The sequence below is a fragment of the Symphalangus syndactylus genome, chromosome 11, assembly GCF_028878055.3.
Source record: "Symphalangus syndactylus isolate Jambi chromosome 11, NHGRI_mSymSyn1-v2.1_pri, whole genome shotgun sequence".
Taxonomy (NCBI): Eukaryota; Metazoa; Chordata; class Mammalia; order Primates; family Hylobatidae; genus Symphalangus; species Symphalangus syndactylus.
Window position 1 is genome coordinate 25,788,104 of NC_072433.2, and position 18,745 is coordinate 25,806,848.

Genomic DNA, 18,745 nt, shown 5'->3' on the forward strand with positions numbered 1-18,745 from the left:
GCAGAGCTAGGACTCTGCTCCATACTCCTTCACCTCCTATACTGTGGCTTACATATGCCATGTGGATCCCACTCCCTGGGATCCCTGATCTGCTCCAAACATCCCCAGGAGGACAGGATGGAATTATTCCAATAGCCTCCAGTTAGCCTTCCTCCTGCCAGGCTCCATTACCACTTTCTGCTGCCTTCCTCCTCCATTACCCAGAACCCAGAGGGCTCCCAACAACAGTTGGGAGTGCAGAGGGCTCCCAACAACAAACACCAGACCTGTCCCAGCCTCTTCAACCTCTGCTCTGTCACTCCCAATCTCCTGTTTATTCTGGAGCACTCAGCAATGCTCCCTTCTCTGGGCCTCCTCCTTCTCAAAACTCATCTTCTGCAGGAAGCTTTCTATTCAAGTCCGTGGACGCCACTGAGCCTGACAGAGGACTGGGGCTGCATGGACAGAGCTCGCAGGAAACAGGCACACCAGACCCGGCCTGGTGTACAGGGGAGAGCACTCTACGGGGTCAGGGAACAGGAAAGGTGCCCCTAGAAAGGCACCAAGCACCACGAGACACTCGCTGGTGAGGAATGCATACCTCCAAACGCTGCTGCGTCAGAGGTCCTTCATTCACACAGCAACATCCCCCTCACCATGGAACACTCTCTCTCTCTCTCACAGGTTATCCTGGCAGAGCCTTGCTCACTTAGATGGCCTTCCTAAGGGCAAACACCTATTACACATATAGGACAGATGGCTGGAGTGGGTGGGGTCAGGGCCCAACCACCTGACCTGAGCACCACAGTCCATGTTCCAGACTGCCCAGGCCCGGTGGCTCTATGCCAAGGCCTGTGTTCACATGTGTCTGCCAATGCGGGTTCATCCTATGGCCACTGCCTATTCTAGTTCCTTCTCCCCAGGCAATCTCAACCTCTATGGATAGGAAGAACAGGCCTTCACGTCTCTTGCATTTTCCCCAGGAGTGAGCAGGTGTGCTTGTGGGTGGGCAGTGGCCAGGAGAACAACAACAACAAAAAAATGCCTGTCCTAGTATCCTGGGATAGAGCTATAAAAGCATGCCAGGTTGCTGGCAGGAACTTGAAGGAGGTGCTGCCTCTGCTTACCAGGAGACCGTCTAGCTGTGAAGTGAGTGGCTGGAAGGAGTGATTGCTGGGTCCCATTCTAGTGATGTCTGTCCTCACCTCCATGCAGAAAAGTAAAGAGAAACCAGGGCCCTGCCAGGGAGTGGCAGAGGCTGGTACTTCTCAGACTCCTGATGTTCATGCACATCCCCTGGAATCTCGTTAAAATGTAGATTCTGATTCAACAGGTTTTGTGGGGCCTGAGGGTCTGCTGGACTGGTCTCCAGCTGAGAGAGCCTGATCTCATGATAAGGACCCCTCCCCCAGGAAATGTCCCAGACAGATCCCTCCCAACCCAGAGCTCTCCACAGGGGGTGGTAGAATCTGATTTTTGGGGTCAGGCAAGCTCCTGGTCACAGATAAGGGCCACCAGAACCTGCCAGGATTTGCCTCTGGAGCTGGGAACTGATGCTTTTCAGCTCCAGGTAAAGGGTAGTGGGAGCAAAGGCTGAGCAGTGCCTCTCCGACACAAACACACACACACACACACACACACACACACACACACTCTCTCTCTCTCTCTCTGTCTCTCTCGGTCTCTCTCTCACTCACTCACTCACTCATTCACTCACTCACTCACTGTGAGCTGCAGAGTCCTGCCCTGTGATTCCAGCAGAACAACAACAGAATCTAAGGACTCAGTCTTTCGGCTACAGTAGGAGCAGGCAGGAACCCACTCCCCACCCCATTCGTCATTTTCCAACCCTCAGGTAATATAGCCAGTTAGCAAGACTGTGCAAGCTCTAATTAGATAAACTGCCAGGTCAACGACTGCCAGAATCAGGAACTCGGGCAAACCTACAAGCTTGTAGCAGAGTCTTTCCTCTGTCAGCATATCTTGGGAAATCTCCCTCCCTCCCTCCTGGGCTAAGTTCAATGTCCCCTCTGCCAACTGGACCCTCAACAGCCTGGCACCATGCAGAGCTCCCAGAACACAATCAGCTTCTCAAGCTTCAGACATTCCCAGATCTATCTTAAAATTTCAGTTTCACTGGGCGCGGTGGCTCATGCCTGTAATCCTAGCACTTTAGGAAGCCAAGGCAGGCAGATCACCTGAGGTCAGGAGTTTAAGATCAGCCTAGCCAATATGCCGAAACCCCATCTCTATTAAAATACAAAAATTAGCTGGGCATGGTGGCACACTCCTGTAATCCCAGCTACTTGGGAGGCTGAGGCAGGAGAATCGCTGGAACCTGGGGGGTGGAAGCTGCAGTGAGCTGAGATCGTGCCACTGCACTCCAGGCTGGGCGACAGAGTGAGACTCCGTCTCAAAGAAAAAAAAAAAAAATTCAGGCCAGACACAGTGGCTCACGCCTGTAATCTCAGCACTTTGGGAGGCTGAGGCAGGTGGATCACCTGAGGTCGGGAGTTCGAGACCAGCCTGACCAACATGGAGAAACCCCGTCTCTACTAAAAATACAAAATTAGATATCTGGGCGTGGTGGCGCATGCCTGTAATCCCAGCTACTTGGGAGGCTGAGGCAGGAGAATTGTTTGAACCCAGGAGGCGTAGGTTGCGGTGAGCCAAGATCGCACCATTGCACTCCAGCCTGGGCAACAAGAGCGAAACTCCATCTCAAAAAAAAAAAAAAAATTTAGTTTCAGCTACAACTTCACTGGTTCTCCAGAGCCTGCTATCAGGACAACTGAACTTCCCAAGTACCCTGCAGGGTCCTCTGATGGACCTCAGCTATATATGAACCTGTCCCTCAGGCCACTGCCCCCAGGCCTGCCTCCTGCTTTCTCCCTCTTATACTTCTGTGGCTATCATTCCCTTTTTCTTGGTCTGACTCCTCACAGCCATGCTCCAAATTCCAGGTTCCCTCTTCTCTAAGACTGTCCCTGACCACCCCAGCTCACCTTTAAGGCACTTGCCTAAAAACCTGCTCCTAAAGCATGTTCTTATAGGTCAGTGTTATCAACACCACCTGGTGTTTATTAGAAATGCAGACCCTCAGGCTCTACCTAGACCTATTAAATCAGAATCTACATTTTAATGAGATTCCAGGGGATGTGCATGAACATCAGGAGTCTGAGAAGTACCAGCCTCTGCCACTCCCTGGCAGGGCCCTGGTTTCTCTTTACTTTTCTGCATGGAGGTGAGGACAGACATCACTAGAATGGGACCCAGCAATCACTCCTTCCAGCCACTCACTTCACAGCTAGACAGTCTCCTGGTAAGCAGAGGCAGCACCTCCTTCAAGTTCCTGCCAGCAACCTGGCATGCTTTTACAGCTCTATCCCAGAACACCAGGACAGGCTTTTAAAAAAAAAAATGTTTTTTAAGACAGGGTGTTGGCCAGGTGTGGTGGCTCACACCCGTAATCCCAGCACTTTGGGAGGCCGAGGCGGGCGGATCACCTGAGGTCAGGAGTTTGAGACTAGCCTGGCCAACATGGTGAAACCCCATCTCTACTAAAAATACAAAAAATTAGCCGTGCGTGGTGGCGCGTGCCTGTAGTCCCAGCTACTTGGGAGGCTGAGGCAGGAGAGTCACTTGAACCTGGGAGGCGGAAGCTGCAGTGTGCCAAGATCGCACCCCTGCACTCCAGCCTGGGTAACAGGGCAAGACTCTGTCTTCACACAGGCTGGAGTGCAGTGGCACATTCACAGCTCCCTGCAACCTTGAACTCCTGGGCTCAAGTGATCCTCCCACCTCAGCCTCCTGAGTAGCTGGGACTACAGGCATGTGACCACACCTGGCTAAAAAAATTTTTTTTTAAAGAGATGGGGTCTCACTATGTTGCCCAGGCTGGTCTCAAACTCCTGGCTTCAGGCAATCCTCCTGCCTCAGCCTCCCAAACTGTGCTGAGATTACAAATGTGAGACACGATGCCCAGCCTGGGAGAGGATTTCTTTTTTTGTTGTTGTTTCTTTTTTTGAGACAGAGTTTCACTCTTGTTGCCCAGGCTGAAGTGCAATGGCACAGTGTCGGCTCACTGCAACCTCTGCCTCATGGGTTCAAGTGATTCTCCTGCCTCAGCCTCCCGTGTAGCTGGAATTACAGGCATGTGCCACCACACCCAGCTAATTTAGCATTTTTAGTAGAGATGGGTTTCACCATGTTGGTCAGGCTGGTCTCGAACTCCCGACCTCAGGTGATCCGCCCACCTTGGCCTCCCAAAGTGCTGGGATTACAGGCATGAGCCACCGCACCCGGCTGGAAGAGGATTTCTTTTTTTTTTTTTTTTTTTTTTGAGACAGAGTCTTGCTCTTTCGCCCAGGCTGGAGTGCAGTGGCACAATCTCGGCTCACTGCAAGCTCCGCGTCCCGGGTTCACGCCATTCTCCTGCCTCAGCCTCTCCGAGTAGCTGGGACTACAGGCGCCCGCCACCACGCCCGGCTAATTTTTTGTATTTTTTAGTAGAGACGGGGTTTCACCGTGGTCTCGATCTCCTGACCTTGTGATCCGCCCGCCTCGGCCTCCCAAAGTGCTGGGATTACAAGCGTGAGCCACCGCGCCCGGCCTTGGAAGAGGATTTCTTATCGCCAGTTTATAGCCACAGATTGTGCCAACCTGATGGCCAATCCACATCTGAGAACCAAGTAAACATCAGGGCATTGCCCCAACGTTACTGAGGGGATCATCATCAGGCTAAAGGGGCTTGTCTTTAAATTGTTCCCTCTGTCACCACCTGTGCCTGATCCTCTCACTCTTCCCAGTGCCTTCCATAGACATCAAAAGCTCACACTTGCCATGATGATGCTGGGAACCAAACCCAAAGCTTTATCTGAGTCTTGAATCAAATCTAATTAGACTGGAATGGTCCCGAGTGTGACAGTTAATTCACTGTTGGGCACTCCTGACTGTTAACTGAGTATTGGGGACTATTCTCTGGCTTCCCAGGCTCTCATTCAGTACCAGCATGGTCCCATTTACTGCCCAGTGCTATAAGCATGTGACAGCCAGATTTTCTGCAGAACCCACCTGTCCACATAAAATCTGAAAATGACAGTGGGCCAGGACTGAGTTCTCCACAAGGCTGACCACTCTGCAGTAAGCATCTAGTGCTCTACCGTGGCCCCTTCAGATCCCAGGCCCACAGATCCCAGTTACTGGTATAAATCTTCACCACCTGCCTGACTCCTACTCAACGATCTCCTAAGAGTGGTACAAACAGATACCCTCCCTTGTGCCTGTGACAGAGCCAGCCTCAGGAGGAAAGCTTCCCTCCCTTCCTTGTGCCACCTTTGAGAGGCATGACATGGGGATGCCCCTAGAGAATGCCAGCCCCCTCCCCAGCAGGAGGAAGTCCTCAATGGACCCCATAGCCACATCCAGAAGCTGTCAGGGAAGGTGATACAGCACAGGACCTCAAGTGCTAAAGGCAAAGTAAGTGGTGTGAGGCTATTGGGTGACTTTTTTTTTTTTTTTTTTTTTTGAGACAGAGTTTCACTCTTTTTGCCCAGGCTGGAGTGCAATGGCACAATCTCGGGGCTTACTGCAACTTCTGTCTCCTCGGTTCAAGTGATTCTCTTGCCTCAGCCTCCCGAGTAGCTGGGATTATAGGTGCCCGCTGCCACGCCTGGCTAATTTTGTGTTTTTAGTAAAGAGGAGGTTTCACCATGTTGGCCAGGCTGGTCTTGAACTCCTGACTTCCAGTAATCCACCTGTCTCGGCCTCCCAAAGTGCTGGGATTATAGGCATGAGCCACCGCACCTGGCCAGCTGTTGGGTGACTCTTGAAGGAAATGCTGGCTAGGGCCAGAAAGGGCCCAGCCCACACCCCTGGGAGGAAAGCTGGGCCACAGAAGAGAGCTGCTTCCAGAGCTCCTTCCCCTCCACAGAAGATGTACAAGAGGCATGGATAGCACCTCAGCAGGTCCATGTCTGAGGGAAACACCCTATGGGGAGCCCCCTAGAAGAGGGGGTTCTCATTGCCTTGGCAAAATCTTGTCATCCTGCCAAGCTCACCTCCCTTCCACATAAAGCCGACACATACTCTCTTCTTTACAGCCTTCCCAGCACACCACTAGGCTCCAGCTGCCATGCTTGCTGCTTCCTGCAGTCAGCCTTGTCTTCTACCCAGTCAGCATCCTTCCTAAGGACCAACCAGCCCTCACTTTTTCTGTACCTTCCTTCAACTCCCAACAGTGCTGAAACCTCACACATTTTCGGAGGCATCAGGACTATCAATGGATCCAAAGACCCAAACTGACAGCCTGGCGGTTGAATGTGACCTGCAGGTTAGTGTTTGTTGGCGCACAAGAAGCTGCTTAAATATGTGAATCAGAATATTCTAACATTTTGGCCGGGCGCGGTAGCTCACGCTTGTAATCCTAGCACTTTGGGAAGCCGAGGCGGGTGGATCACAAGGTCAGGAGATCGAGACCATGGTGAAACCCCGTCTCTACTAAAAATACAAAAAATTAGCCGGGCGTGGTGGCAGGCGCCTATAGTCCCAGCTACTCAGAGAGGCTGAGGCAGGAGAATCGCTTGGACCCATGAGGTGGAGACTGCAATGAGCCAAGATTGTGCCACTGCACTCCAGCCTGGGAAACAGAGCAAGACTCCATCTCAAAAAATAAAAGATCAGATTTTCTGGTTTCTCTTCTAAAAAAAAAATCAGATCTGGACACACGAGGTCCTCACTGTGTGGTGAAACTGGACAGAGATGAGAAGCTGCTCTCTGAGATGGGCATGTTCAGTCTAGCTTGGCTGGGGCCCCACAGAGCAGATGCTGGGAAGGCCCTGCCCACATCCTCTCAGCTCACCCCCGAGCTCATCTGCAGCTGTGGCACACTGCTTGGTGCCTGGCAACAGCTTCCCACCGCCAGTGCCTGCATCTCTCTGCTTCTCTGCCTGAAGACTTTCTCTAGCACTAGTTGGTATCAGGACAGCCCAGAAGCACCAGGGATTTAGTGTCCTCAAAGAAATTCTCAACCCATGAAGTACAGGAGTCAGTGGATTAAAAAAAAAAAAAAAAAAAGAAACTCACGTTCCTGCTGTTTGGTGGTACAACTGTGAGGCACGTTCCACATGGTTATTACCAAGGTTCCCAGTGGCCCACAGTGGCAGTCCATTTCTCAATATACTCTACTGACTTTCTCCCTTCCTGCCTCACTTCCCCACTCCTTCACTTGTAGTTACTCAAATCACATCCCAAATAAACTATCTGCTCCCAAGTCCTTGTCTCAGGGCTCACCTTGAGGGTACCCAAACTACATTCTGATAGTCTCACTTTGTCCCTTTTACATGACCTGCCTGGCCCTCACGAGCATGGCCCTGAGGACATACCTCTGACTGAGAGCTGCAGGATATACCTGCCTCCGCAAGTGCCTACCCAACATCCCAGGACAGGGGCAGGACAGACTCACCTCCCCAGAGTAACTGTACTTGCCCCTGAGGATCTGCCGGTACAGCCGGGTACGGTTGTCATCCTCAAACGGCATGGTGCCACTGAGTAGGATGTAGGCAATGACGCCCAGCGCCCACATGTCCACTGAGTTGGTGTAGGGCTTGCGGACCAGGACTTCTGGGGCAATGTACTCAGGCGTGCCACAGGTGGTCTTCATCAAGCAGTCATCACCCTTCTTGCGAGCACTGGCCAGGCCGAAGTCGGTGATGATGATCTTGGAGTCAGTGCCTGGATGGTAGTAGAGCAGATTCTCAGGTTTGAGGTCTCGGTGTGTGATGCCCAGTGCGTGCAGATACCGGACGCCATCCAGCACCATCTGCAGCACCCGCGTGGCATCACGCTCGGTGAAGGAGCCCTTGGCAATGATGCGGTCGAAGAGCTCTCCACCAGTGGCCAGCTCCATCACCATGTACACCCGCTCCTGCGTCTCGAACACCTCCACCAGCTGGATGATGTTGGCATGACGCACCCGACGCAGGACACGCAGCTCTGACTCACACACCTCCCGCCCCTCCCGGTACTTGGTCTCGATCATCTTGATGGCATACGGCTGCCTGGTTGCCCGGTGCTCTACACGTACCACTCGGCTGAAGCTGCCTCGGCCAATTAGGGCCTTGATGTCATACTTAGCTGTCACACGTGGGTCAAACTTGGCCCTGTACTTAGCTACCCTGGCCCTGCGTGGTGGTTCTGAGGGAGGCTCCGTGTGGACAGCAGTCGGGGGACCGGGGCAGGGGTGTGCATATTGACTTGCTGCTGGGAACCCGGCTTTGACAGGGCCAACACTGTCCACCTCTGTGATGAAGTGCTTGTACACATCACTCTTAGTGCCACTGAAGGCCTCCACCTTCTTGACCAGATCCAGCTGGACATCCTTGGGTGGCTCGGGAAGGACCTTGCTTGTCCCACAGCCCATCACGGACACGAGGGCATCCTCTCCAGCGAGGCTGGCAGGACCTGCTCTGAAGGCAGTGCCCCGTCTACACCTACACATAAAGAGAGAACAAGTCAGCACAGCCAGGACAACTCTAAGGAAACCAGCCATCCTCCTCAGCCCTCCCTCTCCAGAAACTCAGTCTCGTTAAAACCAAACTCCTGGCCAGGCGTGATGGCTTACACCTGTAATCCCAACACCTTGGGAAGCTGAGGCAGGTGGATTACCTGAGGTCAGGAGTTCAAGACCAGCCTGGCCAACATGGTGAAAACCCATCTCTACTAAAAATACAAAAATTAGCCGGGTGTGGTGGCACACATCTGTAATCCCACCTACTGGGGAGGCTGAGGCACAAGAATCGATTGAACCCGGGAGGCGGAGGCTGCAGTGAGCTGAGATTGCACCACTGCACTCCAGCCTGGGTGACAGAGTAAGACTCTGTCCCAAACAAACAAGCAAACAAACAAAAAACTGAAGTCCTGGCTCTCATTTATTTCCCTGGTCGGGAGTATGGCTTTGCTGTTCAAGAGCCCAGACTCAATACAGGGTCTAGCTGAAAAGATGGCCCGAGCTTCACGGCTTTGACTCATATCTCCCTGGGCCTCAGCCTTATGCTGCTCTTCAACCCTGAGAGGGGGCAGGAACACGCACAGCCTCAGCTGTCAGGGCGCCCACCCTCCTCACTCCTCTGCCTGGGCCCCTTATCCTAGCCGAAGTCCCATGTCTCTAAAATGTTAAAATCATTCCTCTTATTACTCTTGACTCATCTTTTCTGAAATGGGGGTGCGAAGTGTTGGAGGCCTGCTCTCTAACACCATCACCCACCAGGGCTCAGAAAGCTGCTTCTCCAAGGCCTCCTTCATGGATATCTTTCCCAGCCCTTTAGGCTTCCTACAGGGGTTGGTCCCTCTGCAACAAACAACAAACCACTTCCCTGGGGCTCTCCCTCACTCTCCTGGAAAGCTTCCACTCCTTTGCTAATGCACTGTCCCCACCCTGGAAGTTTAACTCCCTATTCCAGGGTCTCTCACTTCCCCAGCACAGTACATGGATGGCTGAAATCCCACACAAGGCCCAGAACTGCTGGAATCAATCCCAGTGAACTTGGGACCACAAGCCTCAACACACTGCTACCAAGTGACAGCAAAACTCGCCTGGTCTTCATTCAAGAGTCAGAAGCAGGGCCGGGCATGGTGGCTCATGCCTGTAATCCCATCACTTTGGAAGGCCGAGGCGGGCAGATCACCTGAGATCAGGAGTTTGAGGTCAGCCTGGCCAATATGGTGAAACCCCATTTCTACTAAAAGTACAAAAATTAGCTGGGTGTGGTGGTGGGCGCCTGTAATCCCAGCCACTTGGGGAGCTGAGGCAGCAGAATTGCTTGAACCCGGGAGACAGAGGTTGCTGTGAGCTGACACTGCGCCACCCCACTCCAGCCTGGACAATAGAGTGAGACTCCATCTCAAAAAAAAAAAAAAAAAAAAAAAAAAAAAAAAGAGTTGGCCGGGCGCGGTGGCTCAGGCCTGTAATCCCAGCACTTTGGGAGGCCCAGGCGGGCAGATCACAAGGTCAGGAGATAGAGACTATCCTGGCTAACACAGTGAAACCCCGTCTCTACTAAAAATACAAAAAATTAGCCGGGCGTGGTGGCAGGCGCCTGTAGTCCCAGCTACTCGGGAGGCTGAGGCAGGAGAATGACGTGAACCCCGGAGGCGGGGCTTGCAGTGAGCTGAGATCCTGCCACTGCACTCCAGCCTGGGCAACAGAGCAAGACTCCATCTCAAAAAAAAAAAAGAGTCAGAGGGGCTTGAGCTCAGAGAGGACACTGGCAGTTTCACCCAGATTTAACTCAGGATGAAGATCAGGGTATCTTGCTTCCTTATGATGGGGATCCAGGAGCCCTTCCAGTTTGATTCCCAGACAGAGATGTTCCAACCATGAACTAAATACCCTGGGGCTGGTGGGGCCCCGGACAAGGTGTAGTGCTGAAGTTACTGCTTTCCAGATGTCACCACCTTTCTAATGAGAGGGCTCTTCTCTATGTCTGAGGACCCCAAGGGTTGAAGAAAGCTAAGGATTTCCTATTAATTATGACACACAGGCTGGGCCTGGTAGCTCACACCTGTAATCCCAGCACTTTGGGAGCCCGAGGTGGGCGGAACACTTGAGGTCAGGAGTTCAAGACCAGCCTGGCCAACATGGTGAAACTCCATCTCTACTAAAAATACAAAAATATTAGCCGGGCATGGTGATGCACACCTGTAACCCCAGCTACTTGGGAGGCTGAGGTGAGGCAGAAGAATCAGTTGAACCCAGTGGAGGTTGCAGTGAGCCAAGATTGTGCCACTGCACTCCAGCCTGGGCAACAGAGCGAGATCTGTATTAAAAGAAAAAAAAAAAAAAGGCTGGGTGCGGTGGCTCACACCTGTAATCCCAGCACTTTGGGAGGCCAAGGAGGGTGGATCACCAGAGGTCGGGAGTTCGAGACCAGCCTGGCCAAAATGGTGAAACCCCATCTCTACTAAAAATACAAAATTAGCCGGGCTTGGTGGCACATGCCTCTAATCCCAGCTACTTGGGAGGCTGAGGCAGAAGAATTGTTTGAACCCGGGAGGCAGAGGTTAGAGTCAGCCAAGATCACGCCATTGCACTCCAGCCCGAGCAACAAGAGTGAAACTCTGTCTCAAAAAGAAAAAAAAAAAATTATGACAAATAGAACTGGAAGAGAAATTATCAATTCAGATAAAACATTTATTAAATATCTAGTAGATACCAGGGGCAAAGGAATAAATAAAATATGGTCCAATGTAGGTTATATTTTAACACACACACAAAAACAAGTAGAACATGGTCAATAAACTCACAATCTAAATAAAGAGAAAAGCATAAAAACAGATAATTTTGTTTTTCTTTTTTTGAGACAGAGTCTCCTTCACCCAGGCTGGAGTGCAGTGGCACGATCTCAGCTAACTGCAGCCTCTGCCTCCCGGGTTCAAGCGATTCTCATGCCTCAGCCTCCCAAGTAGCTGGGATTACAGGCACCTGCCACTTCACCTTGGCAATTTTTGTATTTTTAGTACAGAGAAAGGGTTTCATGTTGGCCAGGCTGGTCTCCAACTCCTGACCTCAAGTGATCCACCGGCTTTCGCCTCCCAAAGTGCTAGGATAACAGGTGTGAGTCACTGTGCCCAGCCAAAAACATAATTTCAATATAACATGGTAAGTGTTAAGCTTAAGAACCAACAGTAGATATGTAGAGTGAAGCTGGGGTTAGAAAAACCTTCCTGAAGGAGGTAACCTCCATGCTGAATTTTGAAGCAAGAATGAGTCAGATGAGGAAAGGTGGGAATGGTGTTTCAGGTAGAGAGAATAACACACTGCAAAGGCTCAGAAACCCAGAGTAACATCCTGCATCTAGGAATGGGCAGTTTGGTGGTACAAGGGCAGGGATGTGGAGATGAAGTTATAGAAGATCAGCAGAAGCTGGTTATGGAGAGCAACACAAGTGAGGACCAGGACCTTCCCGGGAAGTGAAGGAGAGCTACGAAAGGGTTTACAAGAAAAGAGGCATTCAGATCTGTGTTTAGAGAGAAGGATGAGGTTGACCTGGAGGAGGGTCAAAGTGGATTAAAAGGGCCAGTAAGAGCCGGGCGCGGTGGCTCACGCCTGTAATCCCAGCACTTTGGGAGGCCGAGGCGGGCAGATCACGAGGTCAGGAGGTCGAGACCATCCTGGCTAACACGGTGAAACCCCGTCTCCACTAAAAACACAAAAAATTAGCCAGGCGTGGTGACGGGCGCCTGTAGTCCCAGCTACTCGGGAGGCTGAGGCAGGATAAAGGCGTGAATGTGGGAGGCAGAGGTTGCAGTGAGCAGACATCGCGCCACTACAGAGTGAGACTCTGCCTCAAAAAAAAAAAAAAAAATTAAAAAAGGACCAGTAAGAGTGTGGTGTCCCATTGGCCAGGTGTGGCCATCCCAGCACTAGGAGTAATCACAGCTCTTTGGGAGGCTGAGGTGGGGGGATAGCTTGAGTGCAGGAGTTTGAAACTAGCCTGGACAACACAGTGAGACCCTGTCTCTACAAAAGATTAAAAAATTAGCTGGGTAGTCCAGGCACGGTGGCTCACGCCTGTAATCCTAGCACTTTGGGAGGCTGAGGCAGGCGAATCACCTGAGGTAGGGAGTTTGAGACCAGCTTGACCAACATGGAGAAACCCTGTCTCTATTAAAAATACAAAAATTAGGCTGGGCGTGGTGGCTGATGCCTGTAATCCCAGCACTTTGGGAGGCCGAGGTGGGCGGATCACAAGGTCAGGAGTTCGAGAACAGTCTGGCCAATATGGTGAAACTCCATCTCTACCAAAAAAATACAAAAATATTAGCCGGGCGTGGTGGCGCATGCCTGTAATCCCAGCTACTCGGGAGGCTGAGGCAGAATTACTTGAACCCAGCAGGCGGAGGTTGCAGCGAGCCGAGATCACACCACTGCACTCCAGCCTAGGTGACAGAGTGAGACTCTGTCTCAAAAAAAAAAAAAAAAAATCAGCTGGGTATGATGGTATGCACCTGTAGTCCCAGTTACTTTGGAGGCCAAGGCAGGAGGATTGCTTGAGCCCAAGAGATCAAGGCTGCAGTGAACTATGATCACACCACTACACTCCAGCCTGGGTGACAGAGAAAGACCCTGTTTCAAAAAGGAAAAAAAAAAAGAGTGTAGTACCCCAAACAGTGGAGTGGAATCGAGAGATATCAGCAGCAGAACTTCCATGTTGGGTGGAAGGAAGAATGAGGACAGCACCCAGTCCCTTGCACAGCTCAAGGGCAAGTGGTCAGGAGTGTAGCGGGAAGCACAGATTTGGGAAGCAGTGGAAAGAGTTCAGTTTTGGATGTGTGGGGTGCATGTAGACCATCCATGTGACATTTACTGTGGGTTACTGGATACAGAATCTGATGTCTGAAAAGACTCGGGAGGCTGAGGCAGGAGAATCGCTTAAACCTGGGAGGCGGAGGTTGCAGTGAGCTGAGACTGTGCCACCGCACTCCAGCCTAGGCAAAAGAGCGAGACTCCATCTCAAAAAGAGAGAGAGAGAAAAAAATGCGGTTTATCTATGGGGCATAGTGGCTCATGCCTGTAACCCCAGCACTTTGGGAGGCCAAGGCAGGAGGACTACTTGAGTCCAGGAGTTCGAGACCAGCCGGGGCAACACAGAAAGACCCTATCTCTACCAAACATTTTTTAAATTGAGTCAGGTATGGTGGCATGTGCTTGTGATCCCAGCTACTTAGGAGGCTAGGGTGGGAGGATCTGCTTCAGTCCAAGAGGTTGAGGCTGCAGTGAGTGGTGATGGTACCACTATATTCCAGCCTGGGAGACAGAGAGAAATCCTGTCTGAAAAACAAAGCAAAACAAAACAAAACAAAACAAAACAAAAATAGTTTATTTTTCTTCACGTAAGAGGAAAAGATTCCTCCACAAGGCTCTTCAGGATTTGCTGCTGTTCTCACCCAAACGCACAGGAAGTTCCACATGGCAACTAGGAAATAATGTTAAACAAAGGCATTTAGAACTGAGGTTCCTTTTTGCAGAGGCCACAGGATAGAACTACGGACTGTGGAATTTTGCAGACTTATTTCTTCTTTCAGAGAAAACACAACACCTCATGCAGTGAAGGACTGAAGCTCCTCTTGGGCTGGTATTCCTGAGGCAGAACACAAGTCCCTCACCCTGATGCCCACGACCACTCAGTAAGCAACATCTACCACCATTCGGAGGCAAGACAAACTGCATGAGTAACCCAGCACAGCCACTCAGATGTCACTTCTTCCTGGTGAAGAAGCAGAACCCTAGATTCACAAAATAAACAGTCTACAGGCACCTGTACTGTGTATTTTTGTTTAAATTTTTGTTTAAATGAGGACTTAGTCTGGTCCTCAGGGAAAAAACTAAGGAGAAAAGAAAAGGCCTGGCTGGGCACAGTGGCTCATGCCTGTAATCCCAGCACTTTGGGAGGCTGAGGTGGGCGGATCACAAGGTCAGGAGTTTGAGACCAGCCTGATCAACATGGGTGAAACCCCGTCTCTACTAAAAATACAAAAATTATCCCCGGATGTGATGGCACGTGCCTGTAATCCCAGCTACTCAGGAGGCTGAGGTAGAAGAATCGCTTGAACCAGGGAGGCGGAGGTTGCAGTGAGCCAAGATTGCACCACTGCACTCCAGCCTGGGCGAGAGAGCGAGACTGTCTCAAAAAAACAAAAAACAAAAGACCTAACTTTTTGATTCATTTTTCTTTTTTTTTTTTGAGATGGAGTCTCACTTTATCACCTAAGTTGGAGTGCAGTGGCACAACCTCAGCTCACTGCAACCTCCGCTTCCCAGGTTCAAACAATTCTCGTGCCTTAGCCTCCCAAGTTGCTGGGACTACAGGCATGTGCCACCATGCCTGGTTAATTTTTGTATTTTTAGTAGAGACAGGGTTACAACACATTGGCCAGATTGGTCTTACACTCCTGGCCTCAAGTGATCCGCCCCCTCCACCTCCTAAAGTGTTGGAATTATAGGTGTGAGCCACTACACCCGGCCTCACTTTTCACTTTAAACAAATAAAACCTGCACAGGGATCAAAAGTAAGTCAGCATCATGGCGCAGTGGTTTACACTGCGATCCTAGCACTCTGGGAGGCCAAAGTGGGAGGATTGCTTGAGCCCTGGAGTCTGAGACCAGCCAGGGCAATATAGTGAGGCCCCCATCTCTACAAAAAATTAGTCAGGAGTGGTGGCATGCACCTGTAGTCTCAGATAGTCAGGAGGCTGAGGTGGGAGGATTGCTTGAGCCAGGGAGGTCAAGGCTGCAGTGCGCTGTGTTTGTGCTATGGCACTGCAGCCTGGGCAACAGAGCAAGACCCTGTCTCCAAAAAAAAAATAGGCCGGGCACAGTGGCTCACGCCTGTAATCCTAGCACTTTGGGAGGCTGAGGCAGGTGGATTGCCTGAACTCAGGATGAACCAGCCTGGGCAACATGGTGAAACCCCATCTCTACTAAAATACAAAAAAATCAGCGAGGCATGGTGGCATGCGCCTGCAGTCGCAGCTACTTGGGAGGCTGACAGGAGAACTGCTTGAACCCAAGAGGCGGAGGTTGCAGTGAGCTGAGATCGCGCCACTGCACTCCAGCCTGGGTGATAGAGTGAAACTGTCAAGAAAGAAGGATGGATGGATGGATGGATGGAAGGAAGGAAGGAAGGAAGGAAGGAAGGAGAGAGAGAGAGAGAGGGAAAGAAAGGAAAGGAAAGGAAAGGAAAGGAAAGGAAAGGAAAGGAAAGGAAAGGAAAGGAAAGAAAGAAAGAAAGAAAGAAAGAAAGAAAGAAAGAAAGAAAGAAAACAAAATAAAGTCAGTCGGCAATAAGAGAGTCAATGATTTTCCCTCTGACCTTCCTTCTCTCTTCCTGAGACATAGTTTCTCTCCCACTGATTCCAATCAGAAACTCTGTAAAAGACAGGCTGATGCGGGTACTCCACCATCCAAACTACAGATTGAAACTGGAGGATGGTATTAGACTAAATTGGCCAAGAGAGGGGGAAAAAAAAAAGAACATAGAGAAGAGAGGGTGCTGGCTGAGAGGTGGGGACAATGGGCAACAGCCCCCAGGTGATCACAGCTGCTCCACAGTCCCATCACATCTGTTAAACTCCCTCTCCACACTGTGGTCAGGTGAAAATGCAGACTCTATGACACGGGAGGTAGTTGGTAAAGCTCCGAGGAAGAAGAGCAGAGCCTTTTCCTGTTCCCAGCATCTCTTGTGTGTGCCCCTAGCCCAGAGATCACAGTGGGTGTAGGGATGGGCAAGGATGAGTAAGGAAGCTTCAGGAAAAGACTTCCCAGGAGGGTCACACTATGTCATCTTGCAGAAAGTACCCAATTCTCTAGAGTCTGCCTCCAAACCTTCAACTCCCAGCCTGGTCCAAAGCACTCTTCAAAGAAGGCACGCACACTGGACAGAGTGTGGCAATGGGTGTGAGCCTTCAGCATTATCGTCCTCACTGACAATCTACAGAAATGACAGTCCAGGAGAGGTAAAGAGACTCGTCCAAAGCCACTCAGACGGTGGTGACCAAACATCTCGGATCCAAATATCCTAGTTCCCCACTGGGGCTCCTTCTATCACTGGGGAAAGACTCCAGCAGTGCTGGGCCTCATCCAGTCAAGGCCTCGATCCTTCCCCATGCCACTGAGTTGGTGAACCCACAAAGCTTTCCTGAGGATCTTTCCTGAAGGGTCTGCTTTAGAAACCTACATTCCAACTATAATCTGAGTCACACTGCTCACTGCTCTACTCCAGACTCCCTTTGATCACTACAGCTGTCAGACCTTTGAGGGAAGGGGCCATTCTCAGGTTTCCAGAACTCCCTTGGTACTTATCAAAGTGCTGAACTCAGAGCAAATGAAATGTGGTCTGGCCGGGCACAGTGGCTCACGCCTATAATCCCAGCATTTTGGGAGGCCAAGGCGGGTGGATCACCTGAGGTCTGGAGTACAAGATCAGCCTGGCCAATATGGTGAAACCCGTCTCCATTAAAAATACAAAAAAATTTCTGGGGCATGGTGGTGGGCACCTGTAATCCCAGCTACTCAGAAGCTGAGGCAGGAGAATCGTTTGACCCTGGGAAGGAGAGGTTGCAGTAGGCTGAGATCATGCCACTGCACTCCAGCCTAAGCGACAAGGCAGCACTCTGTCTCAAGAAAAAAAAAAAAAAAGAAAAACGGGCCAGGTACAGTGGCTCATGCCTGTAGCCCCAGCACTTTGGGAGGCCGAGGCAGGTGGATCACTTGAGGTCAAGAGTTTGAAACCACCCGTCCAACATGGTGAAACCCCATCTCTACTAAAAATACAAAAAAATAGGCCGGGCGCGGTGGCTCAAGCCTGTAATCCCAGCACTTTGGGAGGCCGAGGCGGGTGGATCACAAGGTCAGGAGATCGAGACCATCCTGGCTAACACGGTGAAACCCCGTCTCTACTAAAAAATACAAAAAAATTAGCCGGGCGTGCTGGCGGGCGCCTGTGGTCCCAGCTACTCGGGAGGCTGAGGCAGGAGAATGGCGTGAACCCAGGAGGTGGAGGTTGCGGTGAGCAGAGATCGTGCCACCGCACTCCAGCCTGGGGGACAGAGAAAGACTCCGTCTCAAAAAAAAAAAAAAAAAAAAAAAAATACAAAAAAATTAGCCGAGTGTGGTGGTGGACACCTGGAATCCCAGCTACTTGGGAGGCTGAGGCTGGAAAATCACTTGAACCTGGGAGGCAGAGGTTGCGGTAAGCCGAGATCATGCCACTGCACTCCAGCCTGGACAACAGAGCGAGACTCCATTTCAAAATAAATAAATAAATAAATAAATAAAAGAAATGTGGGCCAGCACAGTGGCTCATGCCTGTAATCCCAGCATTTTGGGAGGCCGAGGCGGGCGGATCATGAGGTCAGGAGATCGAGACCATCCTGGCTAACATGGTGAAACCCCGTCTCTACTAAAAATACAAAAAATTAGCTGGGTGTGGTGGCGGGCGCCTGTAGTCCCAGCTACTCGGGAGGCTGAGGCAGGAGAATGGCGTGAACCCGGGAGGCAGAGCTTGCAGTGAGCCGAGATCACGCCACTGCACTCCAGCCTGGGCGACAGAGCGAGACTCGTCTCCAAAAAAAAAAAAAAAGAAATGTGATCTGGCTCTTGGATTTCTATTTGCTGCAAGTCAACAATTCTAGAACCTTAGAAATGTTGAAGAGGCCAGATCGGTGGTTAAACCATAGCCACACTCTTTGGACACCCTGTAAATATCCTCAACAATGAAGGAAGTCTGTTTGAGTTTTACAGATTCTTATCTGAATGCCAAAGCAAGTTTGTTCACAAGCTGCCAAACCTAGCCCCATTTGTGGGGAAAGCTAGGGGTCCCGGGGCGGGGAGCAAGGATGAATCCTGAAACAATTTCCTATCCATAGAGGCAGGGTCTGTGAATGTCTTCCAGGCAAGGAACCATAGGAACCCTTGCCCTCTCCAAGCAAAGCTTTATAACCTGTCACCTGCAAAGATCTCTGTATTCTACTGACATGTTTTGAAAAACTGTCTACCAGCTGGGCGCAGTGGCTCACAACTGTAATCCCAGCACTTTGGGAGGCCGAGGCAGGTGGATCACAAGGTCAGGAGTTCAAGACCAGCCTGGCCAAGATGGTGAAACCCCATCTCTACTCAAAATACAAAAATTAGCTGGGTGTGGTGGCACATGCCTGTAATCCCAGCTACTTGGGAGGCTGAGGCAGACAATTGCTTGAACCCGGAAGGCGG

General features: G+C 51.0%; 1 protein-coding gene across 2 annotated transcripts in view; it reads right to left on the minus strand.

The window, feature by feature from the left end:
• Positions 1-18,745, minus strand: part of PSKH1 (protein serine kinase H1) — a 38,277-nt gene that overhangs the window by 13,141 nt on the left and 6,391 nt on the right. For both annotated transcript variants that reach the window (XR_010114179.1, XM_055297691.2), the window contains exon 2: positions 7,442-8,468. Coding sequence is in view for 1 of the 2 variants with exons in the window: in XM_055297691.2 (XP_055153666.1) it covers positions 7,442-8,398 (957 nt within the window). In the remaining variant the exon portion in view is untranslated. The remainder of the gene's footprint in view (positions 1-7,441; positions 8,469-18,745) is intronic.